Source organism: Meleagris gallopavo, chromosome 10 (genome assembly GCF_000146605.3).
Source record: "Meleagris gallopavo isolate NT-WF06-2002-E0010 breed Aviagen turkey brand Nicholas breeding stock chromosome 10, Turkey_5.1, whole genome shotgun sequence".
In the NCBI taxonomy this organism is placed as follows: domain Eukaryota; kingdom Metazoa; phylum Chordata; class Aves; order Galliformes; family Phasianidae; genus Meleagris; species Meleagris gallopavo.
In genome coordinates, this window is record NC_015020.2 from 26907741 (window position 1) to 26935349 (window position 27609).

The 27609-nt window shown below is 45.7% G+C and overlaps 1 protein-coding gene across 3 annotated transcripts; it reads left to right on the forward strand.

Annotated features, from left to right (window-relative positions):
• Nucleotides 1-41: 41 nt before the first annotated feature.
• DMAP1 (DNA methyltransferase 1 associated protein 1) lies at nucleotides 42-26590 on the forward strand. 3 transcript variants are annotated; one of them, XM_003208788.4, is made up of 10 exons: nucleotides 42-139; nucleotides 594-802; nucleotides 3299-3390; nucleotides 4179-4374; nucleotides 8768-8926; nucleotides 9850-10017; nucleotides 10815-11000; nucleotides 14238-14309; nucleotides 23708-23780; nucleotides 25317-25663. In XM_003208788.4, the coding sequence occupies exons 2-10, from the start codon at nucleotides 701-703 to the stop codon at nucleotides 25661-25663; spliced, it is 1395 nt and encodes a 464-aa protein (XP_003208836.1). In that variant the 5' UTR covers nucleotides 42-139; nucleotides 594-700. The 3 variants fall into 3 exon arrangements, with proteins under 3 accessions (XP_003208836.1, XP_019474366.1, XP_031410790.1); XM_019618821.2 differs by lacking the exon at nucleotides 42-139 and adding an exon at nucleotides 220-239; XM_031554930.1 differs by lacking the exon at nucleotides 42-139 and having other exon boundaries at nucleotides 701-802; nucleotides 25317-26590.
• Nucleotides 26591-27609: the final 1019 nt, after the last annotated feature.

Consider the following 27609-nt stretch of genomic DNA (forward strand, 5'->3'; position numbering starts at 1 on the left):
CTCCTCCCCCCACCCAACCTCGCGGTGCGTGCACAAAAGGCTCCGGGTACTTCCGGTTGCGGCGTGGCGGGACCGGATGTGGCGCTGCCCGGGCCCGTGTGCTGCTTGCACCGTCCCGGTGGCCGCGGAGCTGGAGCGGGTGAGGGCGGGAGGGGGCCGAGAAGCGGAGTTAAGCGGGACCGCCGCGGCTCTCCGCGACCCCGACAGCCCGCTGTGCCCTCGGCCGGCGCGGGGATGGTGTGCGTGGCTGTCGGGGGTGGTGGGGTGCGAGGGCCCGGTGTTGGGCCTAAGGGGCGGGAGGCGGCTGTGTGGGGGGGTATGTGTGAGTGTAGTGTGTGTGCATATGTGTATGTTTGCATGTGCGTGTATCTATATGAGTGTGTCTGTGTGTTCTGTATGTGTGTGTAGGTGCGTGTGCGTGCACTTAGGTCTGTGTGTATGTACAGATATGTGTATATATGTGTGTGTGTATGCTTAAATGTGTGTATGTATATGTTTGCATGTCTGTGTACCTATATGAGGGTGTATGTATCTATATATGTGTACTTGCATCCGTGCAGCTCAGTACATATATGCACATGTGTGTTTTTCAGTGGATGTGCCACCACCAGGAGCTGCACACTGACTCCAGCTCTTTGCTCTCCCCCTCCCCGGAGCTGGACAGGACGGTGGCGGGCAAAGGCAGCAGGCAGGCAGCGAGATGGCGACGGGTGCAGATGTGCGGGACATCCTGGAGCTGGGGGGTGTGGAGTCTGAGAACACGGGCACCATCAACAAGAAGGATATCATCAACTCAGATAAGGTGAGCCAAACGGCTCCTGCTTGTTTTCTGGGTTCTGATGGACCTACTGTGTGGTGTCTGGGGTGGATATTTGAGAAAAGATGGAATAAAACACGTTCCTGTCATAGCATGTTTATTTTCAGGTTCCTGTGGTGTACCTAGACATGCCTGCAGGCCTCTGTTCCTGGGTTCCTGTAGCTCTTAGTTACTGGTGCTGTAGCATTTGGGGCAGTATTTTAGTTGTAACTGTGCAGATAGTGTCCTTGTGAGCCAGGCCTGGACCCAGGATGTTTTCAACTGTCTCCAAAATTCTCCACTTGTGAGGGTAAGAGAAAAAGGTGTTTAGCGTCTAGCCCCCAAGCATATGTAAGTAATACAAAGCAGCTCTGCTTGAGAAGACAAAGACGTTGTCTGACCTGTTTAAATGATAAATACTTTCAAACTGAACAAGCAGGCTGCATGTGGGCAAGCTGTGTGCCTCGTCTTTGGGACAACTGGGAAGCATTGCCTGTGGGAATGTGGGCAAGCTGGGAAATAGTTAAGAAAGTATGCTGCATTCTCTGTGGTAATATACTACTGGGTGCTGTTGCCTTATGTGTTTAAAATTCAGGCAAGATCTTACTGTTCCGTGCTTTGCAAGGTGTTGGGAAAATCAATTCACAGCTAAAAATGGAATGTGGAGGTGCTTGGAAAGTGGTGCAGGGGAAATGAAATCCCCAGGGATCTATTTGTAGCAGAGATGATCTCATTTGAAGTAAAGCCTGTGTACTGGCTGAAAAGAACAGCCACAACAAAATGAAAAACACCCCTATCTCCCTTCCTTACTGTCTTTGCTTGCTTCCACTGGAATGTTTGGCTCTGAAGTGATTTTTTTGACTGCCTTGCTAGGAATAGAGCACGTAGTTTGTAATTGGGGTAATGGAAAACTGATTACTCTCACTAATTAGAAGTTGAAGTGTTACAATCACCAATTATCAATTGTTGTGGTAAAGTGTGTCCAGCAAGCAGTTCACCGGTTGCGTTCAGCCTGTGATGTTGTGCTGCTGAGTGCACAGAGTTGTGAGTTCTTTGGTTGAGATGCACTTGTTCTTTGGCTAGCAGAGAGTTGAAGGAGTACTGAGAATATCTGTCTCTTTTGAAGTGGATGACAAAATGGGGTTCTTGTCAAATTTGGCTGTCTAATGGAAAGAGAGAGGAAAGGGAAGGAAAGTGGGAGGTTTTGGAAGGAGTGGTGGGGGCTGTGTGCAGCTGTGAGTGAAGCATTTGGAATTTCTACACAGTACAGAAATGAAATCATACCAAAGGCATAATCCATTATCATAGAGAGAGATAAGCATCAGTAATAACGGTGCAGCACTTGCTCAGGAAATAGTTCTGTTCTCAACTAGAAAAGAATCAGATTGATGTCTTTAAATAACAGGAGAACGATGAAGTACTTTCCAGTCCATTAGTGACTGAGAATGCTTTAAAAAATTACTGGGCATAAAAAACATTTAAATCAACAGGACCAGGTAATTTGTTCTCAGGTCCTAAAAGAGCTGGCTGAGGTGATCTCTGACTTGCTGACATTAACTTTTAATAAATCTGGAAACGCTGGGGGAATTTTAGAAGCCAATATTCAAACTGGTCATATGGTGACCTGTGGGTAGCTGCTCTGGCTGGCCTTACATTGCTCCTATGCAAAGTGATTGACAAGCTCAGAGAAAGATATTTGATTAGGAGTAAAAATGTACTAATATAATGAATGTGTGTTATGAAGTTGTATGGATAGGAGTTGTAGTTCAAGATAATAGCTTTTTTTTTTTTTAATGGGATTTTGAATTTTCTTACTAGAATTGACTGTGTCTGTTCAATACGTTATGTTACGGAGTTACTTTTACTGTCACAAAATATTCTTATTTAAAAGAGGTGGTGCTATGGTAAGCAAGTATATTAAAAGTAGTGACACGGTAAGTAGTTAGAAAGACCAAATGTTGTGGACTACTCAGTAAACTTGGCTCACTCAAGTGTACCTTGATAATGCAGTAGTTAATATTACTTCTTCATAAAATTGTGTAGGTTATAGAAGATGGAGTGTGTCTTAGAAACCATCAGCTCTGACAAGCTTTCTAAGGGCTAGGTTGAATTGTCTGTCCTGAATTCTCAATATGAGGATAGTACGTGGGGAAAAAACAAAAAGCAACCAGAAGCTTTACCGTGTGAGTATGACACTTGAGACAGGAGCGAGGGCTTACTTGTGTAAGCGATTCTTCTTAATTTTGACATGGGGCTGCTGTAAGGTCAGCAGATCAAAGTGTTTTCAGAAACAGGTGTCTGAGTAGCAGTGAGTGCTATCACTGAAAGCAGGCGTGCTTTGTTGTCAGTGTCTTCCACAGGAACTGGCAGTTTTCTGGAGAAACTCAAGGTGTCTATAAACAGATAGAAATGAAGAAGTAACAGAGCACCAGCTCTTGTAGTTTTATGTGTTCCTTTGGGGATTGCCATGTCTGAAACTAAAATTCAAATATTTTGTTTCAGAAAAAATCCAAGAAATCTTCAGAGACGTTGACGTTTAAGAGGCCGGAAGGAATGCACAGAGAAGTTTATGCACTCCTCTACTCTGACAAAAAGTAAGAGCTTGAGTTCATCTGTACAGGTTGTAGCCTGGGCTTTTGGTGGCAGGGCAGTATCTGCGTGCATCTGCAGTCTTGCCTTCCAAAGTCATTGCCCATTGTGCTTGGCCCACTTGCATGCCCCTCTCTTGGACTTCGGTGGACAGTAGCTTGCCTCTCTTCTAAATTTGAGGGGTTTGCTTTGTGTATGGAGTGAGTTAGGTCCATGTGCAGCAGGCCAGTGCAATCAATGCAGTGTTATTACCTCTCTTTATCTAATGCTCTTCTTTTGTGCTGGGAATAGCACCTGCTTTTACTTTTGCAAAGAGAGTACTGCTGCATCCTGTATTTGGCTTGCTCTGGGTTGCGCCCTTGTGCCAGAGGGTTCTTGCATAGTTTGCTTTCCAGGTGACTGTGTTCACAATTATCCATGCAGTGCATTCTGTTCTCTGATGCATGCAACTTTCAACTTACACAATGAAAATTATTTCTCTGACAGTATGTAATCATCTCCGCATCCTTTTTACCTTAGAAGTTTTGACCTGCGCTTTAGCTTATGTCAGCACTAATCTAGAGTTGGCTTGGAGAAATTTAGAGTTAGGTGCTGTTGCATGGCCAGCACTGAAGTATCATGGAAGAGCTGAGCATATTAGCATTGCAGTTTGGGAAGCGCAAATCCTGGAATAAAATTGAAATTCAAGTTTTCCCACCCTAGATATTGTGGGAAATCCCACTCTGAGTCTGAGCTCTGGGTTGTCCTGAGCTTCTTCCTGCTTCTCTTCAGCTGGTGCTTGTCTCCACCACAGGGATGCACCTCCGCTGCTGCCAAGTGACACAACTCAGGGTTATCGAACAGTCAAAGCAAAGCTGGGGTCGAAGAAAGTCCGACCTTGGAAATGGATGCCTTTCACCAACCCAGCAAGAAAAGATGGAGCTATGTTCTACCACTGGAGGAGAGCAGCAGAGGAGGGAAAGGACTACCCGTTTGCCAGGTTCAATAAAGTAAGTGGGGTCGATTTCAAATAGAAGTGAATAAATAGCAGCTGCAAACTATCCTTTCGTCAGCCTTTTGAGTATCCAGACAGGAAGCTGGTTCTTTCAATGTGTGAAGGCTGAAATGGATTTGACAGTTGCATTTTAAATTGCAGCATGACCTGCATGCAGCCTTGTAACCTCAGACTATGAAGTCTCCAAATCCTTCAAGCTAAGTGGGCTCAGTATGTGGTCAGAGCTTGCCAGAGTATTTCTGTGTTTCGGGGATGCAGTCACCAGTTTGGTAAGGAGTCACTGCACCATCTAATTAGCTTCTTAACCAATGTCCTCTCCCTGATTACAGGCTGTGGGTAGTAAAATGCTCTATTCTGAGTGAGGCATTGAAGTCATAAGTCTTGTTATCTTGCCCAGTATGAAAAAATTCACTTGTAGCTTTTTGGCCAAAACGCTGGCTTGCAGCCTTTTGGCCAGATTCCAACACAGATACTGAATTATATCACATGCCTCTGAAATTGCTCCTGTGGTATCAGTGTAGTGCAGTACCCTGTTCTTTGCATCTTATATTAAATTATCACAATGTGTTGTTATAATCTCCTGCTGTCTTTTGTCCCAGATGTATCTGCTTTGAGTGGTTAGTGCTTTCATGTGCTTACAGAAAGGAAGCTACAGCAAGATTTAGATTTCAAAGTCAGGACCTCAAAAGTTAGGATGGAGGAGACTTAGTATGCCTCCATTATGTCATTTAACCCCCTTTATGATGCAAACCTCAAGGAGGAAGGAAAAAAAAAAGCATGTGATCACATGATTCCGCAGAAGCTCTGCTTGTATGTAACTGTATACAACATTTTAAGTTTGCAACCCGTAGAGCATCAGCACTAACAGAGCCTGGCTTCCTGCAGAGTTAAGCGGTTGGTTGACCTTGTATGTTAGAAGGCTCAGACTCTGACTGATGCTTTCTCTTTTGTTGGGACGCTGGTAAGAACCTCCTGTGGTATCTCTTCTCTGATGTCTAGGGTGGAAGTCTGAAACAGGACTCACTTAGTCAAGGCACCTACCTAGCTGTCTGCAGGAAACTTTGGCAATACAATTATCTCTCTAAGACTCTACCTCTCTAACAGTTTTTGGCTGAGTTCAGACAAGTTTATCAGAGGGGACCACACTTGGGTGTTGTAATTATATGATTCTTGTTTCCTTAACTTTATCGTGTACTGTGAATTGACAGACAGAAAAGTCTTCAGCAAGGCTGCAGCCTACAGATTAGTGGTACAGACCTCTGCCATCTGTGTGCACCCACACAGCTGTGTAATATTACGGGCAAGTTGTTACTTTTGCTGTGGATCTGTGGTAGGGAGAGTAGAAAGCACTCGTGTGGAGCTCTGCAGATATTTGCTACGTCATAGAAATTTATTTGTTTTTCCCTACTTTTCTCCTGGATCCTTCTTGCATACATGATACCTCTGTCTGTGTCTCTCAGCCCTGTTAATGAGCCCACATCCTTGTGCAGACTGTCCTGTTGGTCACTCAAACTCTTCAACTCCATTCCTGCTCAGTTGCTTTGCCTTTTCTCTGTGCTTCCAGTTTCCCCTATGAACCACTGTGAAATGAGAACATGAAAACAGCTTTACTGGTGTCAGAGCAAAGGCTTGAAAGGCTTGTCTTGGCCAGAATTCTCTTTCTGCCTACTGTTCATAAAGGCTTGGAGAAAGAGTATGAGAAGGGGGCAAATATAGCACATTTGTTGCTAGCTTCTGCTGGTGTTTGACTTGGGGATTTCTTAACTTGGAACTTGTTTTTAATAGTGGGTGTATTCAGGGCAGAAATTTGCTTTGTGAATGTTCTACAGCAGTGAGTTCTGCAGGTTAATTTTGGGTAGTGCAAAGAGGTGCTTCTGTGTTGTTCATAACTGTTATCTGTGTATTTCATTTGATGCTTTTGAGCTCTTGAGTTACAAGACAGTAAACTGTCCTTGCTGTGTACAGTGTTTTCCGTGCTTTGACTTGTATCTGCCCACTGTGCTCAAATATCCTTTCTTTAGGAATGGGTGGACTTTGAGTGCATGTTGCTGTTCTGGAGGTAGGGTGGGCTTGCACTTTGGCTGTGTTTCCTTTTTTCTAATCATTATTGCTGTTCAGTTTGTCTTTTCAGTGCTGCTTAGCATTGTGCTGATGTTTTCACAGAACTGTTTCATGGCTCCAGGATCTTTCCTGAGCAGTTGCAGCTAATTTAAAGCCCATCACTGTGTGAGGTTATAGTGTGAAATGTAGGACTGAGAGGGGTTTTCTGGGCCATTGAATCCTTGTCTCTTTCAGGCCCTGCACCATCCAGTCCTTTTCATAAACTGATCAAGTTCCATTTGTTGGATTTCCCTGCCCTTGTGCTTGCTTGGGAAGCTGTTCCAGTCACTGTCTGCTCCGTTTCTCATTTCCAGGTTGAATTCTCCATGTTAAATGGGCAACTTTTTTTTTCTTGTGAGCCAATTTCTTTGTCTGTATCAGTTGTTTTTTTCTTTTTTTTTCTTCTCCATCCTGTGAGTATTCTTTGCATTCTGTCCAGCATGCTTGAAGCCTGCAGTCAGATCCCTTTCAGACTTCCTTCACTAGGCTCCTTTCTCATCCAGTCTGCGGAGAGAGGACAAGCTACCTACCCCATTACTCATCCTTGTTGCTCCTCTCTTTACTTGTTCCCATTTCAGTTCATCTTTTCTGAGCGTTGGTCAGTTGAGTTGTAGTTGGTATTCCGGACAAGGTCTTGTTATGCAACTGAAGCCCTTTCAGTTTCTGCTGGAAATCCTCTTGTAGATTCTTGTTTGCATTTTCATGGCTGTATTGCATTTGAACTGATGGTCATCTGATGTTCAGGCTTCCCATCTCATGAGAGCTTGTCTTGTTATAGAAGACTTGCTTCCAGCACTGCAGCGCTTAGCTGTGTTCCTTGTACTCAGAAGTCTCTTTCCATTTCTGCTCATCCAGCTTTGAGTTGTTTCACTGCAAATTCAAATGCTGAGTTGCGTGGCCACAAAGTGCTAAAACCTTAAGTGACTAATACAAGCAACCAAAGTAACTCTCATAAGTTCTCTCTTTGAAGGAGTCCCCACTGTGTAGTCTGTCATAGCTGGGAAAGCCTGTGAGCCACTGAGAGAGAGGCTGAGGAGGTGTGTGGGGACTGCTCTTTGTTTGTCTCATTCTCTTCTATGACCAGGGATCTGCCACCTTCCCTGCCATCCACTGCACAGGGCTGTGCTCTTTTCTTATATGTATGCTACTCTTAAAAAAGAAAATTTTTCTAAAGAAGTATATAGGACATCCTTATGGTGTCTAGTAGGATGGCTTTTCTTTTGATAGAAGTAGTGCTTGAAGGCTGAGGTGTGTGCAGGGTGTCTCCAAGAGATATTCTTCACCTTTGTGCTTCCGTGTCTAAGTGCTGGAAGAAAGGCAGGAGAGATCTAAAGGGGCTGTGTGGAGTTCATGAGGATGAGTTTTCTGGTGTAGGACTCAGGAAGGCATGGAGGTTTTGAAGCGTGTGTGCTGCTTGATGCATGTGATGTTTTCTTGTTTTTGTTGCAAGACCTCATCAGGCAGAGCAAAATTCCACTGCAGGAGTGGTAAGGGAGGGAGTGACTTTAAGTATTTTTGTTGTTCCTTTAGTAATCTAAGGGAGCACTATGTGACACTTCTGTTCTGGATAAAGCCTCTGCAGAGCAGTTTTAAGCAGGAGAATGTGGTGTGGATTTGACCTTTTGGGCACCTGGGATGGACTGCTGAGGAAAAGGGTAGATGAGGAAGGAAAGGCAGAGCTGTTTGCCAGGCTTACAGGTCTCAGTTGTACTGCAGCTGGTCTTTCAGATCTTCATATTTGGTGTGGGTTGTGCTCTGAAAGAAGTGGGTTGTGTATCAAAGCGGGAAGTATACTGAGCAATAGGACCCCTTCTTGTCTATCCTGTTGCTCCCAGGCAGCAGGCATATCCCAGCTCAATTAGAATCAACTGTCAGAGCAGCTGATGCCAAAGTATTGGTGCTGCTGTGTGAGAGGAAGGGAGGGAAGCTGGCCCAGCCTTGATTTCACTCTCACATTTACGTGGCAGTTTTGCAACCTATTTTCAGGATGTGGCTGGTGACTCTGCCTATGTCTACCACTTGAAGTAGGCTTCAGCCTACCAGGCAGTAGTTCCTGGATGTCGTGTTTGCGGTGCTGAGATGTTGCTCCTTATAAATTCCTCTGCCTACTTTAGACTTCCTATCAGGGCACATTGCTCAGGATTCTCGCAGTGCCTCCCTGATCCTTCATCCTTCCTGTCACCCTGCTGCTCTTGCTCTTGCCTCCAGAATTTCAGCTCCTATCAGCTGGCTATGCGAGAAAGGTAGTGTTGTAAGAGAGCTGCCATGTTTTTCTTTTCCCTGCTTAGACAGTGCAGGTACCTGTCTACTCAGAGCAGGAGTACCAGATGTATCTCCATGACGATGCGTGGACCAAAGCAGAGACAGACCACCTCTTCGACTTGGCTCGGCGTTTTGACTTGCGCTTCGTGGTGATTCATGACCGCTATGATCACCAGCAGTTTAAGGTGAGTCCCAAGGGCCAAGGTGTTGCTGGCAGCTTGCTGTTACAGCACATGTAGGGCTTGCTGCACCGCAAAGAGCAAATTACCCTTTATATCAACTTAATTAGGGGAAAATAATGAATTATTGGCAGCAGGGAATATTGAATTTCCAGCACAGGGCATTGCTGCTTGTTTTGTTTGTAATTAAATCCACTGTGACTTGTGCTCATTCCCTGTTGCATTTTATTAGAAAGTTAGGTTTGTCCCTGCCAGGAGAGCGACTCGTGATTCCCTGAAGATGAGGCAGCTGGGGAGTTTGTTTAACTGAGCAGGATAGGTGTTCTCTGTTGTTGTATCAGCCCTGGGAGAAGAATCTTCTCATGTTCCCTTCGAAGACTGGGATTTTTTTCTTGTGCTACTTCTGACTTGAGGTTTGATCTGAGTGCAGGCTTCTGTCATCTCTTCGGTGAAGTATTGACCATCAGTGGTCTGAAGATGCAATCCTGGTGGCATGGTCCTAAATCTCTTGTAACCTCTTGGTGACTTGGCAGTGATGTGATTCCCACAGAAAGCTTTCAAGAGCTGGAGGCTTTTGTTGCCTTCTGAAATGCTTGGGTGAAGAGCATGTAACAAAGTGAAATAACAAGAGTCTGCCCAGTTGGGCAGGCCAAACACCTGTAGTGCTTGTGATAGAACATAGTTTAGGTTCCACGTAATGTTGGGCAATGAATTGTTGCAGCTGATGCCTTCTTGGCTATGGCCACTGCTATGACAGCAGCTCAGAGGAGGCCTCTGGTGTGTTTGTCAGTTTCCTGGTAATCCTCATCCCCGGTGTTCTCTTACACCCCACCTGACATCCTTCAGCTACTGTGTCCTTATCTGGTTACTGTGCAATGTTTTGCTTAGTTCTTTTATAATATAACCCTCTCTTTTGATGTCTTCCTCAGAAAAGATCTGTGGAAGATCTGAAGGAACGGTATTACCACATCTGTGCCAAGCTGGCTAATATTCGTGCAGCTCCAGGCACAGACCTGAAAATCCCAGTTTTTGATGCTGGCCATGAGAGGAGGAGGAAGGAACAACTGGAAAGGCTGTACAATAGGACACCAGAACAGGTAATGGAGAAGAGAGTATTGCTGCCCCCAAATTTTTATGCCAGGCTTAAGTCAGAGGGTGGGTAAAATAGGCCGAAAATAGGGAAAGGGAAAAAAGACTGAACAAGAAAACAGCAACACCTAAGTACTGCTTTTTGGGGGGGTGGGGGGAGTTCTCATTTTTAAAGGATACAAAGAGACAATTACTAAGGAGTCTGACTGTACAGGTGAGAGAGCTGATAAACAGAGTTATGTCCTGGTAACTGCTAGTACCTTCATTGTGACACTTAACTGTTCCAGTCCTCTGAATAGAACCAAGTTCTCAGATCAGTGTCCTTAGATATCAGTAGCATGTATGAAAAAACTTCTTTATTTTGAGGGTTACGGAGTGATAAGTTTATGTGTGTAATGACTCTGCTTGTCTTTCCCACATATATTGGTGTGCTGATATTTGATGTAATGTAATTACGTGTCTGGGGGGGAGCCAGCTTTTCATAGCACTGCATTTGCAGCTATAGCATATTAGAGCTTTTTTACCCTTTCTGTCTTTGCTCATTCTCCTTGTCTGAAGGGGAGACTGATCACTCATGATAGCTGCTGAAGGGTGGACCATGAACGTTGCCATACAGTACCTGCTAGGTTGTAAGCCGTCTTACTGTGCTCTGCAGAGCGTAATGTGCTCTATAAATCCGAGCCCTCTGCCTAGGCAGGGGAACTTAAAGTCAGCTGATCCAGAGCATGGTTGTTATCAGTAGATGGCCCCCTTGTCTTGCTAGGCCTCCTCTACTATGATTGCCTTTCTGTGCTCTGGTCTGCAGGTGGCAGAAGAAGAATATCTCATTCAGGAGCTCCGCAAAATTGAAACCAGAAAGAAGGAGAGAGAGAAGAGAACGCAAGATCTGCAGAAACTCATCACAGCTGCTGACACCACCACTGAACAGAGACGTGCTGAACGCAAGGCTCCCAAGAAGAAGCTGCCACAGAAGAAAGAGACAGAGAAGCCTGTAAACATTTATCTTTTTTTCTCCCTTCTTTGTGATCTGGCTGGGTAACATGTGTTTGCTTCAGCAATTCTACCAGTATCAGGCTTTCAGCATTTTAGGGGAGACTGGCTGATGGCTGTATTCTGGCAGATATTCTTTGGATGAATTTTGGAAGTCAGCCATTTGCAGAGAACTCTAGTATGCTCTCTGTTTCCCACTTGAAAAGTGCTGGTTTAAATGATGTTTTCCTTTCCCTACCTGAGAAACAGGATGAAATGGTGTCAGCCAACCATTCATGCCTCATGGCAGAGAGAAAAACATCTGTCTCTACCCTCCTAAGGGTGTTCTGCTACTGCTGTGCAGAGTTGTTACACAGACCCATTATCTTTCACCTGCCTTCTTTTCCTGGTCCAGGTTTTTCATCCCCTCCACGCTCCTGGTTCTCAGGAACGTTTTCTCAAGCTGATTCCATGTCTCTCTCCTGAGCCTCAGCTGTGATCAGAGCGGTCTTGCTGAGATGCTGTGTCCATGGAGAGAGACATGGACACTCTGGAAAGAGTCCAACAGAGAGCCGCCAAGATGATAAATGGAGCAGAGCATCTCTGCTATGAGGAGAGGGTGAGGAAGCTGGTACTGTTCAGCTGGGAAGAAAGGAGGCTTAGGACAGGAGGAAAGATGGTGGATCTTGTCGATGTTCATAAATACCTGTAGGGAAGGTGCACAGAGGGCAAAGCCAGGCTGTTATCAGTGGTGCCCAGTGCTGAGACAAGAGGTAATGGGCACAAACTGCAGCATAGGAGGTTCTGTGTAACATCAGGAAGCACTTCTTTACTGTGTGGGTGATAGAGTGCTGGTACAAGTTGCCCAAAAAGGTTGTGAAGTCTCTCTCCTTCAAAAGCTGCCCGTATGTGGGCCTGAACAACCTGCTCTGGGTGTCTCTGCTTAATCAGTGACCTCCAGAGGTCCCTTCCAGCCATTCTGTAATACTCCTGCATTATGGGAGCTCTGAGCCAAGCTGAAGTCTAAGAAGCCCAGAACACAGCTTTTGATTCACATTTGATGTTACTTTAATTTCATTTTCTGGAAAGAGAGCAGTGTGAACTGAACTAAAATCAGCATCTTTGATAGGAAGGGGCTGTTACATCTCAGATATTTCCATCTAATCACTAGTAACTCTTGTCCATCCACATTGTGATCAGGGAACACTTGTCATCATCCTCCAAAAGGTTCTGTGCAGAGAGGGGAGAGAAGAAGTGAATGCTAGAGAGTTATTGCCCAGTGAAGCGTGCCTAATAGCCACCACTACCTTAAAACTTTCCCCCAACACCCAAGCCAACATAATGACTACAGTAGTGCTTGGGGACATTGTGCACTGAATTCCCTTGAGGGCTCATCTGTTAAAGCTTACTCACTTGTCGTCCTCTGAATAAAGTGGCTCATCATTAGTGGTAATGACAAAAAGGTGATGGTGGAGAATAGGACTGGAAGGATGCTGTGGATGCCAAGATGAGGGAATCTAGCACTAAATGCATGTGGGGCTGGTGCCTGTCTGCATTCATGTACTGGATAGGCACACCGAGGTGGGCAGAGAAGCAGTTTCTGTTGTTGCACTAGCATCATTTCAACCATGACAGAGTCCATTAGGAGTCAATTACCAACCATAGCTGGGAAACGTTAAGAAAAAAATTGTATTTTAACTAAGAATTTGAATCGGGAGCTGCATCAGCATCATTTCAACAAAGGAAAATCATTTACCAAAGAGTCAATTGAGGTTGAAGCGTTTACAGCATGTACAGGCACGCAAGGCAAAAGAACTCATTTAATTGCTTATGTTCTGAGTGCAGTCAGAGTTGGCTCAGCTAAGCCAACAGTGCTGATTTACCTTCAGTGCTTGCGTCAGGGTGTTCAGCAACAGACTGGGGAGCTGATTTTGGGGCTTCTGAAAGCCAGCCTTCATCCACAGGAAGCAGAGAGGACTGGTTTTTGGTTGCAGCCTTCTTTCTCCCTAATAATTCAGGGAGAGACGCTGCAACCTGCTGAATCTCAAAGTGATCCCCTAAAAGTTGGTAGTTAGAGAGAACTTTTTCCACCATGGGCACGTTTAGAAAATTCTTCCTGGGGCCTCTGATGGTTGGGGTGACCAGAGATAACAAAAATCTGCATGGCCAAGCATTCAAAGTGATTTGCAAGGTGTTATCTCCAAACGAAGGCATATAGGTAGTTGATACAGCAATGGGAGTCAGTGGCAGGGAACTTGAAGAACTGAGTCACTGTCCTTCAGCATCTTTTGATCGTGGGGTGGCTCTCATTTGTGTCAGCCCTATCTGGAATGAACAAAGAGCAAGCTGCAGAGCCTCTTGCACAGAAATGATGGAGCAGCAAGGCGAATGCTGTCTCCAAAGAAATTGGGAGATCTGAGATAACTATTCCTTTTGGAAAAATATGTTTGAGCGTGCATTTTGCAGTGACTGTGGCTATTGTTAGATTCAATCATGAGTATCACTGACCCATCCGGGGGGCCCTGTGCTATTCTGTGCAAAGGGTCCTGCTGATAGCCTGGTTTAATCACTTAAAAATATGCTCACCTGTGCTCAGCAGCACAGATGTTTATGGGATTACATTTATTTTTTCCATTTTGCTTAAATGCAGCTGTATGCTGTGCTGTCAAGCAGCTGTGTTAGAAGTTTACTTTCTCATATTACTATGCTTAAAATTTGAAGTGGGGAAAAAGAGAACTGTCTAATTAAAGGACAAATGGAAAAATGTGTATGAACAGCAGGCTTCCCTGGAGGGGTGCAGTCCTTATGATCTGCATATCCTCGTTAGTGGGTTCATATCTGTGCAGATCAGAAGTTTCTCAGCTCTTACATTAGAGAATTTGCAGACTTGGGAAGTCTTGGGCTATTTTGATCAGTGAAATGGGCCAGGTTAGACAGGGATAATAGTGTGCAAATATGCATATGGTGGTACCACCATTTAGGGTTGGGGTTTATGCTCATTAGATGGGTATGAGGCTTTGCGGAGAGCAGTGCTTTTAAAACAAACTAACAAAGTGCTTGAGCTCTGCAGAGGTACCTTTAGCCCCAGTATTTTTCACTGTGAGTTTGTTTGGGATTTTCTTCTTCTCCCAGCTCTGACATGTGGCCGTGGCAGGTGGTTCTGTCATAGGAAACGGCGTTTCCCCTTCAGATAGTGTCTCTATCAGATGTTGTGTTTTTTGTTTCCTCCATCAACACATCCTGTTTCGATCTCTTTCAGGCCGTTCCTGAGACTGCTGGCATCAAGTTTCCTGACTTCAAATCTGCAGGTGTCACGCTGCGAAGCCAGAGGGTAGGTTGTTGTTCTGCTCCCGTGGGACCCCTCTTAATATCTTTCAGTCTGCCTGTTCTCCTTTTATAGCTAAAGAAAGTCAAGATCTTGCCTCTAAAATAAGAAAGGAATTCCATAAATGTGGAGACTCAGAAACTAGGAATGCTGGCTCTGTGGAAGCCAGCACATTGCCTTGCAGGGGCACCTGAGCTTGCTCATGTTTGTGACTGGTGTGTCCACTCGGCTCTTGGACACACGTGGCAGACACAAACGGAGCTGTCTAATCCAAACAGCTTGCTGCTAAATGTCACAGGCCATGTAGAGCACCTATGTTAGTAGTTGAGAAGGTGCATTTAAGGACTGGATTTTCAGCTTATGGCTTGTAAAGAGAGAGGTGCATAATGCATCCAATTTTTAGCCTTTTTATTCCCAGTATCTAGCTTTGGAAAATATGCGTGGGAAAAGCACCTTTGTTCATCCTGTCATGCAGATATCTCTGAGAAAAGAACTTTCTTGCTGTTTAATCTGCAAAACTTGAGATCTGTCTCTTAGCGACACGTTTTGGGATACAAAGTCAGGTAAAGCTGCCTGCTTGGCTGAATATTTTCAGAAGAGTTTTGATAGCAAAATCCTGTTTGCCCAGGACAAATTTGGTTTCTTTTTCTAACCAAATAAAAGAATCCTTAGTTGCATTATTGTAGCAAAGGTGGAGAATTGGGTTTCTTGCCCTTCCCCCCCCACTTTCTAGATCACCTTAAAGAATATTTTATGGGATGCTGCTTTCATGTCAGAAAAGTTTCAGATCTTGTTGGGTATACCCTGGGGCTGTTAATAAAAACATGATGGGGATGCTGCTGCTTTAACTTGCTGGTGTATGTGCACATTAAAGGTGGCATGCCTGTGCAAAGCCAGTACTGGGGGGGGACCCCCTTAGTGTAGAAGTGTCACCACCTACAGGTTACCTGTGTGAAAAGGGGCTGCAGCCTTGAGGAAGAAGAAAAAAAAACCCAAAATAAAACCAAACCTCTGACCAAAAAAAAAACCAAACAAACCAAACAAAAAAAAACACCAACAGAAAAAACAGCAAGTGATGGGCAATAGTTCAGTGCGTGTGCTGAGATTTATGGAAGCATGGCAGATGTGTTCTCCAGCACTAAGATAAATAGAGTAATTTATGGAGATTGATTTAGATTTTGAAAACTAGTAAGTGATGGTTGATCTTTCTTATTTTTTTTTTTTCCCCCTGAAAGGGAAACTGAGCAATAACCTGTCAGTGATGGAACCATCTGGCAAAGCCAGCAGCCTTTTTGTGTGCCAAGCAGCACAATTCAGATCCCATCCTTTGTGAAAATAGGTGCCACAGGCTTCTTCCTGTTTAATTTTAATGCTTAGAAAATGCAGTGGTAAGCTAAGGCATGGCAGTCTGCTTCAGCAACTTTCAGCCTACGGTATCCAATCTCCTGAGATGACCTAAAGCAGCTTCATATGCTCCTGCTTACAATTTTTGAGGTAAATGCAGGTATTATAAGTACCAGTCGTTTGTAAATTTTAAAAGATTGCAAATCACTGGTTTAGATGGAAAAATAGCACTTTGCTGCTTGGAAACATGAATCTTCCCTCCAAGCCAGCAAAATGAATTCATTTGTAGTCTTTAGTCAGTTGCCCGGGTTCTTTATTTAATTCTTCCTCCTAATAGGTTGACTTCCTTCATGTATGGATGATGGGGAGAAGTGATTACATAAGATCAGTACAGGCCTTGTGAACTGGTGAGAGGTGCTGAAGTGCTGAGTGGTATAAAGTAAAGCTGACAATCCATGCTAATCCAAATACTTCACTTGTGGGATTTTCATGACAAACCCTCTCCACACCAGTGGTGTTGGATTGGTAAGAGTGGGAGCTGGCTGGGGCTGCAGGGGAAGTGGTGTTCTGGGCTGGAGAGCTGTACTCTGGCAACATTCATTGTGAGGTGTTTTGCTCTGAGCACACTGGAAAATGATTCCTTGAAGGCTTGTGATACCCTGCAGTTCTTTTGCCTGAAGACTTAAAGGGTTCCTCACCTAACTGCTACTGTTGGCCTCTCTATTTTGTACTTTGCCATCATGCTTTACACCTTTGTGATTAGGTGCGCTGAGAATGGGGGCTCAACCTCTGTCACGTGTGAGAAATGTATCATACCATCCCAAGGCTAATAGCACTTACTCTTTGATTAGAGAGATTCTTTTATTTCCTGAAGATTTACAATTAGTCTGATAACTTGAGTTAAAATTAATATATAGAAATGTGTCCTTGAAGAAGAAGGTAGCGATCTGTATTCAACTTAATTTGTTCCTAGTAGTTTTAATGACAGCAGCTTAGGCTTTTAAAATTCCCCCTGTTGGGGGAAGCTTACAAATATCTTATGCACAGGCTGAATTTGAAGACTTTTTTTTTCTCTTCCTAGGATTAATGGTCACTTACAGCCATTATTCTTCATAACTGAAAGTTTCTCCTTCAGCAGACGCTGAAGTGTAATCTTCTCCAGTGAGTTTGACAAGCTGCCTTCTATCACAATGGCTTCAGTCTCCTATTGTTCTCCGTAGGGCTGTGGCCACGGGCAAAGAAGGCCACAGCCCCCGTGCCCTTGCTCTGCATGGGATTTCCCCTCTGCCTCCTGACAGCACAGATTGTGAGTTTCTCTAATGGCAGTGGGAAGCTGGGCATTATGAAAAGCTTCATCTTAATTCAAGTCAGTGTATTGCCTTGGTGCCACTGAGAACGGGAGGTGGTAGCAGATGTTTGGGAAAGGAGTAAAGCCTTTCATGAGTTCCTTGAAAAGGAATTTTACACCTTTGCCTTTGGTGTTAGTGAAGCTGTTATGAAAATAACACCAGGAATGTATTATTAATTCTAAGTGTTACTTCTAGAAAGCTTCCTGTTATACCAGCTCTGCTCAGCTGGGAGGGCAGGTAGCCAAAGAGCCAGAGGAAATGAGAGATGAGTGGGGAATTTGTATGGGGAATGGAGAGGAAGAGACTGAAGGGAGGGCAGGGAGCCACGAGGAAGGCTTTGCTGAGGGCCTGCCTAAAGGGAAGGAAAATGAGAGCTGTTAATCTTGAATCTTTTCCAGGATGCGGCCAAACCAACAGTAACCACACGTCTGTGATCTGTGCCATGCATTGCTTCTGCAGGGCAGAGCTGGGTTTGTTTTGAATTCACCACTGTTTCTGTGCCGTGTCGTGTTCAGCTTAACTTCAGCTTCATGTTCAGTTTAACCTTAGGCTTCATTTTGTTCAGGGCATACTTTGGCATACTTAACTTCTCTTCGGTGTTTTACCTTGAGTTGCTCATTGCCTTTCTCAGCTTTGTCTGCAAATTTTAAGTATGGTTAGCTAGTGCTGTTGAATGGCAACAGTGGTGCTTTTATGAAGGAAGCTGATGGATGCAAAAGGATGGACATTTGTCCCTATTCCTGTGTGTTTCTAGTATTGATCTGTGTCCTTGCTCTACTGTCACGGCTTTGGAAACAAAGGAACTGTAAGGAAATCTATTGAGTGATGTCTCATGTGGTAACAAAACAGAACTTGAGAGTGAAAAGGAGTTTGTGGAGATCTCAGCCCCCAGGAAGGACTGCAGCTTGGTCATTCAGAGCTGGCCATCTTCTCTCAGGAAAGGCTTTCAAACAGCAGGGTGGCCCCTTCTGCTAACCAGCATCTTGTAGACAAATTGCCCCTCTAACCAATTAATAAAAGTAGAAGGAGGCAAATTTCAAGTACAGCTTTAGTACCCATTGATTCAAATATTCACACTCAACAGCTTTTAAATATTTACTAGCCAGCTGAGCATTTTGTTTTTAGCACTGATTAATGAGTAAGAATTTACTGTGGTTGTAGGGGGAATGTGTGTGTGACTTCTTTTCCATCTTTTTTTTTTTTTTTCTTGGAGTATGAACTGAGTGCTTACTGCAGCACTGAGATGAATGATACTTGAGGGGAAGATGGGGGCTGTGTGTGTGTTTATCCTCCCTATTTGGTCTGAGTTGCAATTAAATGGCCGAGCACAGTGCCTGTTTACTCTGTAGCAGAGGCTGTTGGCTCTGTTCCTTGCCTGTCATTAATGCAAACCCAGACCTCATCGGCTGTGACCATGTGAAACATCTGTCTGTCCTGTGATCAATACTGTCCCTTCAGAGGCTTAGCTTTGGAAGCAGTTCCATAAAATATCAGTTTATTTGGATTTGATAAATTTAATTACTTGGAGCAATTAATAATTTATCTGTTTTATATTGATCGCAGTCTGAGGCATCTCGGTAGGATAATCTGGTGGTGGTCAGCACGTTCTTGTTAGGTGGGAAAGTATACGTTTCCAGGTCTGAACTTCCCAGCATCAGTTAGCTGAATTGTGCTTGTTGCTTCTGCTAGCAGTTTTTCAGTAGTGAAGTTGTAAATTTTGCACTCTGCAAGAGAGTGGGAGAGAGTAATGTCCGTGGGGAGCCTGCCAGAGGCACGAGAGGAGGATGACACGCTTGTTTCTGTGAGTAAATGTTATGAACAAATGGTGCAGGCTGGATCAAACTCATGTTGTGGCTTTACCACGGACATGTTGCATCACATGCCCTTTAATTAGGCCTAAGTGAGTGCTGGTGTGTTTCCTAATTAAATGCACGTCTGTAAATAGGATGAAAATGTGGGAGTGTTTATTTTTTCAGAGAGCAGTAGAAGGATGGAACATCTTGAATGAACTAGTGAAGGTGAATCCAACGTGCTTCCAACGCTGAGATTCTTAACTAACCTGCAGGGTAATTAATGCTGAATTGCTGGAAGAAAAATGCATCCATCAATGTTTTCATCTAGCTCTGTGCTGTGCAAGAGCATTGGGCCAGAGCCTTCCTATACTCTCAGATGGAAAGAGAGCACTCTGGTGCAGGGATGGGGTTTCTAAAATAGGAGGAGGTGTAGTCCTCCAGCACGTAAAGCTGGTTTCATCTACTAGGAGGACTGAAGTATAGTTTGTACTTATGCACAATTGATTTGGGAATTTGTGAGGTACATCTGACTTCTGTCTAAAAACAAAACCTGAAATAACCACTTACAAAAGTTAATGTGGACATGTTTTCCTAAAGTATTGTTTTATTTAGCATTGAGCCTCACTGATGGAGTGAGCTGATGGTCACGTGCCTTCTCAAAGGGATCACTGTGTTTAATGCTACGTTGCATCATAGGGATGGCATGGCACTGTGATATTTTTTTTTTAATTATTATCTTTCCTAAATCTCAGTCTGGCAGATCAGCAGGGCTGTTGTAAGACACGGGGTCTGTGGCTGTAAGCTGGGACAGAGGAAGGTGTGTACATCCACTGAGGCAGAGAATATCTGTGTAATTTCAAACTTTTCCAACTTTTGCTTATATCCACTGTAATTACCCATCCACTTCTCTTTGTACTGCTTTAGTTCTGAGCAGTTAAGCCCTTTAAATTTCCAGAAATGTGCACATTCATACTTGAAATTGAATTCCTCTGTTGGGGTCTTTTAAATTCCGGAGCTCTAAAGCTGAAATACGTAATATGGTTCTTTCCTTCCTTGAGTCTTAAAACCGTGCAGAAGTGGAAGCTCTGTGTTCCTGCAGAGTAGAGCCATGCAGCAGGGAAGAGATTGACCTTCTTTCCCCATCTTCAGCCAGAAAATGCAGACAGCATTATTCATCTGAAACTTCAGCACTCCGTCTTCCTGGAAACCCACTAAACAACTCAGTACTCTAAAGACATCCATGAAGAAAGTGCCTAATGAGAAAGTTTTCTTGAAACGCTGCTGAAATCCACAAAGAAGGTGGTTTTCAATGTCAGCGAGCTGTATTATAATGCTGAACAACGGACCTGGTGCGTAAAACCACAGTTTTATAGCTGCAGAGACACAGGTCAGAAGTGTGGAGTTCTTGGGATTAACGGTTTTAGGACGTTTTGTTGGGGGTTGGGGAAGGATGACTTCGAGGAAATGTCTTGAATTAAAATGGAGTGCAGTAGCAGGGAGGACGAAATGTCATGTGAGATGTCCAAATAACCACTGATCAATCATTTAAAACTCTTGGCTTTTGGTGAGAGACCAAACAAAAAAGTTCGATCATCAACGCAGGATTTTTGGGAGTGCTAAAAATGGAGCATTTACAAGAGCAGGACATTTAAGATGGTCATAGAAATATAATCACAAGTGGGGTTTAGCTGAATCTGTTCCTGTAGGTTCTGCAGGCCTGTCCCATTCCCAGCACAGATCCCCATGCTCATTGCTACCTGCCAGCTGGTGATGCTGCAGGACACAACAGGGCGTTGTGTTGCAGGCTCTGCAATTACACAGCCTTCATTACTCTTCCAAAACAAACTCAAATACATTTATGACTGTGCTTAAAAGTATTATCATAAATCATGAAAATTGAGTGGCACACAGAAACAAATGAAACGAGTCCGTTTGGGGAGGTTGTATCTTCAGTTATTTCTTATCATGTTTGTTCATTTAATGAGCTTTGCCGATTTGCAATTAATTTGCAGTAGGTCTCCCGGTCATTAGTGTGAATTAGCAAGGTTTTGTTGGCAGGATGTCTCAAGCATTAAATAAAGGCATAGAAAATGCTGTATCATTTGGAAGCTCTGCACAGTTTCCCTGGAGCAGCAAGGCTTTGCCTCTGTGCAGGGAGGCTCTGGGGCCCCGTGCTGTTGGTTTGCGCAATTTTCTGTGGCTCTTTATTTATTTTTCTCCTGATACATGTGGTTCATGTGTTTAGTGCAGGTTGTTTATAGCAAGGACAGAGGATTGCAGTCCTTAAATCAAAAGCGACGTTGGTGTAATTATAAGCGCGGGCTGGTGTTGTGAACAGGGCTGTAGGGAGAAGCTGTCAAAGGAGTAGAGCATCCAAAATATAGTAACCTCAAAAATCCCAGCTAATCAGTTTTCTGACTAGAGCAATCTGTTTCCCAGGTATTATTATTATACGGGGACTTTAAAGATAATAAATAACAGTAATGGTCTAGTATAAGGAAGGAAAGAAAAGGGCAAATGCCATTCACCTCGGAAGCTGTGGTTGCTTGCTGGAGTTCTCTGAGGAACATGATTTCCCTTAGCCCCTGCAGAGGGCTTAGTCCACAACAACGCCAAGAGCGTCCCGGGAGCTGTGGGGGAAGCACTGAGGTTGCCCTGAATGTTGCATTTTGGTAATGCAGAGAGAGGGCCTTCAGACACCTCCCATCCCAGCGTGCTCATCGGTAGCCGGGGAGCTGTGCTGTGACCTGCAGTCCCTGTGGGCTGCCTCATTCCTCACAAACGAGGACAGCTGATGCAGCACTCCCAGCACGCCAGCGTGTCTCTGGTCAGCTGCCGAAGGCATCAGAACAAAGAAGGCTTGCTGCAGTAAGCTTGGGCCTCTCTGAGCCATACAGGACATGAAGACTTCTCTCCTGCAACAAAGCAGCCCAGCTAACGGACCCTGGCTAACAGATTATCAGCAGCATTTGAGTAATAGACTGCTCATTTAGTTTTAATACATTTTGCATAGAGAGCAATCAGCCTTCATCAGTCTTAGAGATGAATTGGCTTAGCCAGCTAAATTCTAAAGATATTAGTCTGACAGCAGCCACATAAATCATAACATTTTCTTAATGATGGTAAAATTAAAATATACTCTTGCTTTGAGAAACCAATGAAGCCTTCCTCTTCACAGGACAGATCCTCCTGCCTGAATTGAAAGGAAGTTTAATTGATATACTTTTAAACTAAACAAACAGCCCCATTCCTCTTCAGCATCTCTGGCGTTCCATTATTTGTAGTGAAATTGACTTGTGCTGTCTGTGCCTGCCCCGTCCTCTGATCTTTGGGAGCATCGGTAAGGGCCTTGGCTTGGTGTTTGTTGACCAGACCCCATTGGACAGGAGCAGGTAACACGGTACTTGAAGGTTTTGCCAGAGCAGTCGTTTGTGTGGCTAATAGTTTCTAGAGCTAGTGAAAGCCTCCTCAGGAAAAGCTTGTGCTCTTCCTAGAAACAGCAAACCAAGACCTGCTGTCTGTCTGCCTAGCCAGCCGTGAACTTTTCTGATTTCTTGTCCTGTGTTGCCGCAGTTGACTTGAAGTCCAGAGTGCTTTTGTCACTGGTGCTTGACCAAAGGGCATCCTGTCTCTAGCTAGGAAGACCATGATGTGGGTGTTGGGGGCAAGAGTGAAGACACTCTCAGGGCTCTGAAAATCGTGCAGGTACTGTGTGTCCGGATCTCTTCAGTGGTCTTGCGATGCTGGGCTTTCTGTTAATGGCTTGTGCCCTAGAAGTCAGGGATAGCACGAGCAGAGCTGCACTGCTTGTCTTAAAAGTTTTGGGTGGTTCCTTATGGGGCAGAACAGTTCATTGGACCAAAGTCTTTTGCTCTCAGGATCATTTCATGGTGCTTCAGGCTGGCCCAGACACAGAGCCCAGGACTCCCAGGGTATAAAAATGGGACAGAGGTGCCCTCTAATCCTTGGCTGCAGGGGTGGGGTGGAAAAGCTGGGGCTGTGGAGGTGCAGTAGGACATAGCCAGCCGTAGCTGGATGGCCAGTAAGGTGTTTGGCACTGCGAATCGCCTTTCTCCCGGTCTGTCTTTTAGCGTTGTCGAGGAAAGAATGTTCTTTCATTTGTTAGCGGATGCATCCACAGGGCTTGGAGCCCTGTTGTCCCTGCCATATTGTGCCAGCTGCGTTTGTGCAGCTTGTCATCTAATAAACGCTTGGTCTGAGCAGCTCGCACTCCTGCTAGAGCCCAAATGAATGCAGAGGAAGGACCCTGCTAAGTGTATGCATTCTTCCTCTCCTGGCCAGCTCCGATTCCCTTTCATAGCTCACATCTGATGCTGCCTCTCTCACCTGGCCCCTTAGCTCCGATGTAAATGTGCGTTCACACTTCCGCCAGTCAAGTAACTGTGCTCTCTCTGTCTCTCCCCTTTGTTATAAAGCCCGCTCTGTAAATGAATCCCACAGGTCTGGGGCTCAGCAGGTAAAAGGAGAAGTGAGTCTGTTAGCGCATGAGTCTAATCAGGCCGGCTAAAGCGAATAAAGTAGGGCAGCATTGCACATTAGCCACTGTGTAAATGAGCCCTTTGATGGGCTGGGCACCGCGGGAGAGGGTTTGAAGCCAAGAAGAACTTTTGTTGTTAATTCAGTGACACATGGAAACTGTAAAACAGCGTGTCTTGCACACACACGAGAGAGAAAATAAAAGCCTTCGCGACCGGGCTTTTCAATACCTGCCCTCGGACCTAGTCTGAAAACTTTCAGCCCCTGTCTCCTTCTCTTACCACTTGATTTTCCTTTCTTTCCCTTTCTTTTTTTGTTCCCCCTGCACTATAAAAAGAAAAGCTCTGTTGCCTTTTGAACTAGACGGCTGTGAGTGAGGGCTATCTCTGAGCTGTGTGGCTCTGTTACCTTTGTGTTCCAGATGAAACTGCCAAGCTCGGTGGGACAGAAGAAGATTAAAGCCCTGGAGCAGATGCTGATGGAACTCGGAGTAGGTGAGTAAAGGGGGCACGCAAGAGAGAAAGAGACACACAGAGCTAGCCTTTGTTCTTGAGATGGGCTATTTTTTCCCCTAGTAATACAGCCAGTTTCTTGAATAACAGTATGTGAATGGTTTTTAAAATATTTTATGTGTTTAAAATAAAAAAAAGAGAAAGAGGGTAAAAGCCAGAACAAGATGCACAGGGCTTTTTTTTTTTCCTCCCAGTAGAAAAATGTTTTAAAAGACCCTTTGTTTCTCTCTTGTTTGGGTCTTTTTAACTATCAAGAGAGGCAGCGGAGTATTAGGAAGGCAAATCTCAGCCGTGCCAGGAGAGGTACTTCTGAGTGCGTTAGTGACCATGGCACACACATTGTTCAGGGCTGCCCTGTCTCGCTTTCAAGCTTCGTTTCCTCTTAATTTACTGCTCATGGTGGCAAGTCCAAAATGCGTCTGGGACTTTTCATCCCCCCTTTATAGGTGGCGTGCTGTGTGAAAATCTGGAGCATCTCTGCTGAAAGGCGAGTAAACACACAGCCCTCACTCTTGAACTCTAGTGTCTTAGCAGCAGAAAGAAGGGTTCACTTCCCGTGTACAGTGCCCGCACGTAGCTGGAGGGGAAGCAGTGCAGCTGCTGCCCTCCATGCAGCAGGTACAGAGCCTACAGGTCCTACAGGTCCCGGCACACGGTGCCCTTAGGTTGGATACCTGATGGCCCCTTTTCCCCCCGCTGTGCCTGGGGGAATGAAAAATAAAAATCCTTATCGGTGATTTACAAAAGCTTTCTGAGCCTGCTCCCAGCCCTGACTTCTTTGAACTTTTGTTAGTTTTTTTGGGCCAATGGGTCCCTGGCTTGATACGTTGCCTCAGAGACTGTGTGCGGTTTTGAAAGCCTCCTGCAGCTGGTAAAAGCAGCTCAACCCGGCTGATTTCACTGATCTGCTTTTAAACTAAAGGAGTCACTGGGTTTTGTTTTTTGTTTTTTCCCTTTCAGGAGCAGTCCAGGGAAAAAATAGGTATATCTTCTGATGACAATAAAGGAGAGATGGAAGGAGATTAATTGCGGTATAAGCATTTAGTAGAATGGTAGGATTGAGGCTGAGTGCCAGCTGAGCCTTAGGGAAGGATTCTGAGTGCCTCTTAGAGCTCACTTTCCATGAGGGCAAGGAGGGGGTTTCTGCCCTCCCACTCCCGCTTTACAAAGCATATGCATTTCAAGGGCTTTCTGGAGCTCTAGCCATGTGCCTCGGAGTACAGAAAAACACCTGGGCTTTGTGTGGGTGAGCACAGTGCTAGCAGGGTGGGGTCATGTGGCCAGACAGCAGGCCGCATGCTACAACATGCAAGGGCAAATATGCAAAGCTTCATCCTTTTCCAGAACTCGTAGCTATTCCTAGCAGTCTTGATATGATGAGCCATATGTGTGACTGGCTGCAGCGGAATGCATGGTGTAGGGCGGTGGAGGTCTGCCATTGGAACTGGACCTCAGTAGGGATCTTCAGACACAGGGTTGCATCTCTGGGTGTTTAACAGGGCTCCTTTTTCTCCCCAGATCTCAACCCTATGCCCACTGAGGAGATCGTGCAGATGTTCAACGAGCTGCGGAGCGACCTGGTTCTGCTGTATGAGCTGAAGCAAGCCTTTGCCAACTGCGAATACGAGCTGCAGATGTTACGGCATCGCTATGAGGCCCTGGCCAAAGCTGGTAGCATCGGCCCCCTCGGTGTGGAAGGCACCCATCCAGACGGCCAGACAGGGCTCGGCATCGAGGAGGGCAAGGGAGATGCCAAGGACCAGATCATTGACGTAGTAGGAGCACCACTGACCCCCAACTCGGTGAGAAGGAAGGTTGTGGGGGCAGAACAGGGAGCACTCAGGTCTCCGACGCAGATGCCGTGACGAGCACTGGGGATGCTGCCCTGCTCTCCCTCCAGGCGTGCGCGTCCAAGGGAGCACAGCACGCCTTTTCCCCCAAGTCCCAGTGCTCTCTGGGCTTGTCTCCTGTGCTGGACAGTGTTCTTGGTGCTATAGGTGGGGTCAGCAGGTCTTTCTTCATCCTGCATGCAGGCAGATGGCTTGATGTGGGTGCCATCGTGGACCAAAGCAGTGAAGCTTTGCCTGATGAGAGCTTGCACCAGGGCAGCGGCAGTGATGCCAGTACAGCCGCAGGCCTGAGGCATTTTCCTCCAAGCCACGTAAGGGCTGCTCAGCAGGGGGAAGCAAGCGGGAAAAGCAGTCTTGATACGATGAGCCGTGACCTGCCCAAGTCCCTGGAGTCGAGGGGTATCCTGGCTGGGGCAGAAGGCTTGGGAAGGAGAGAGGTATTTGAAGAGCTGAGCAGTGTTTCTATACTCTGCTTCCAGCGCTGAGGAAGAAAAGCCAGACCTCGGAGTTCTAGAAGCCACTGAAGCTTCGCCACGAGCCCTGCAACCTGTGCCTGTCCATCTGCAGGCTGTACATCAGCAGCCCTCTCCTCCCTAACTCCATGAGGGCAAGTTGCCCAGCCCCTCACCCTCAGCCCTGAGGCAGTGGTGTGCTTAGAGGTCAGGCAAGGCTGCTTTCCCCTCTGTGCGCTCCCCTGGAACAGCTGAGCTGAACTGTCTGATAAAAAGCTGCCCGTCTCCACGCAGTGGCATCCCTGACGCCTCAGATATACTGCCCCTGGTAGCGTCACAGACCTTTATTTTCTAAAATGTATAATGTATTATTTCAGGATATTCAGAACACCTTATCTGTCAACAGCAGAGGTGACGCATTAATCTGGACTTGAGTAATGTCCTATTCAGTTGTGACAACATGGAGTCATAAGGAAGCGTTCCACCGAGACAGGTTCATGTTTGCAAAGAAGTCTTTTGCATCTTTCTTTCACTGCATTCAATCTCACCCTTCGATGCGGTCCAGAGTATCCCAGTTGGTGAATGCTTGGGGCTGGTTCACATCACACTGCCTTCCCTCGAGACCACTTGATGGGAAGGTGGTGGTGGCAGCGGCCGTGGCTGCAGGAGAGGGAGCCCAAGCGTGTTCCTGACCACATTCTTCCTCAGCCCCACCTCTTGGAGATGGAAACAAAGAGGTGGGCCTGGGCAGCACAGAGAGGGTTAAACTGACCTCGTCTCTGACATATTTGAAAGAAATATAATCAAGTTAATTCACTGCAAGGCAAATTCAGTACCTAAAGGGCCTCCATGTTAAATACAGCACTGACCTTTACCGGCTGATTACACAAAGACGACACAATTAGATTAGTCCAAGACAAAAGGTCAAGCACATTCACACTGTGACCATTTTATGCTACCTTTAGAGGGGGGGAAAAAATTACCTCCCAGCTGGAGGGGTATCTGGATGAGGAGGGGAATGGGACGGACCGCTGTGCCACCTTCTGCTTGGCTCAGGTACGTTTGGGGTGTCAGACAGCTTCAGGCACCATGCTTCACTCTACCTTCCCTGCAGTTCTGGGTGCTCAGGCATTGTTGGGGACCAGCAGCCCATGGCCCACAACCTGCTGTGAGCTGGCAGGATGCAGGCGTGTCCCGCTACAGTGCTGGGTTAGCAATGCCAGTAGTGCAAGCAGATATCTGTTTGTTGAGCAGGTGTTGTGTCGGGGCATTCCCAGCCTGGCTGCTCAGCAGCATGATGCTGCCTCCCTCCTGCAGCTCTGGCCCTGGGTGCTTGGTGGTGGTGCCCTGCCCTTTGCCGGAGCTGCTGCAGGGGTTTAAGCCGGCTGTGCCAACCTGGCACTGAGCTCCAGCCTGTGCTTTGCCACTGAGCTGCCTCGGGGAGAGTCGCATAATCTCCCTGCTTACAGATTCCTCCAAGTTAGAGAATCCCTTTGTGCTGCCCATCCA

Excerpts from the sequence above, each read along its gene's own strand:
- DMAP1 (XM_003208788.4), top strand. The coding sequence starts at position 701 with ATGGCGACGGGTGCAGATGTGCGGGACATCCTGGAGCTGGGGGGTGTG. Across the intron at positions 14,310-23,707 it reads TCACGCTGCGAAGCCAGAGG|ATGAAACTGCCAAGCTCGGT; the intron begins GTAGGTTGTTGT and ends TTTGTGTTCCAG. Across the intron at positions 23,781-25,316 it reads GCTGATGGAACTCGGAGTAG|ATCTCAACCCTATGCCCACT; the intron begins GTGAGTAAAGGG and ends TTTTCTCCCCAG.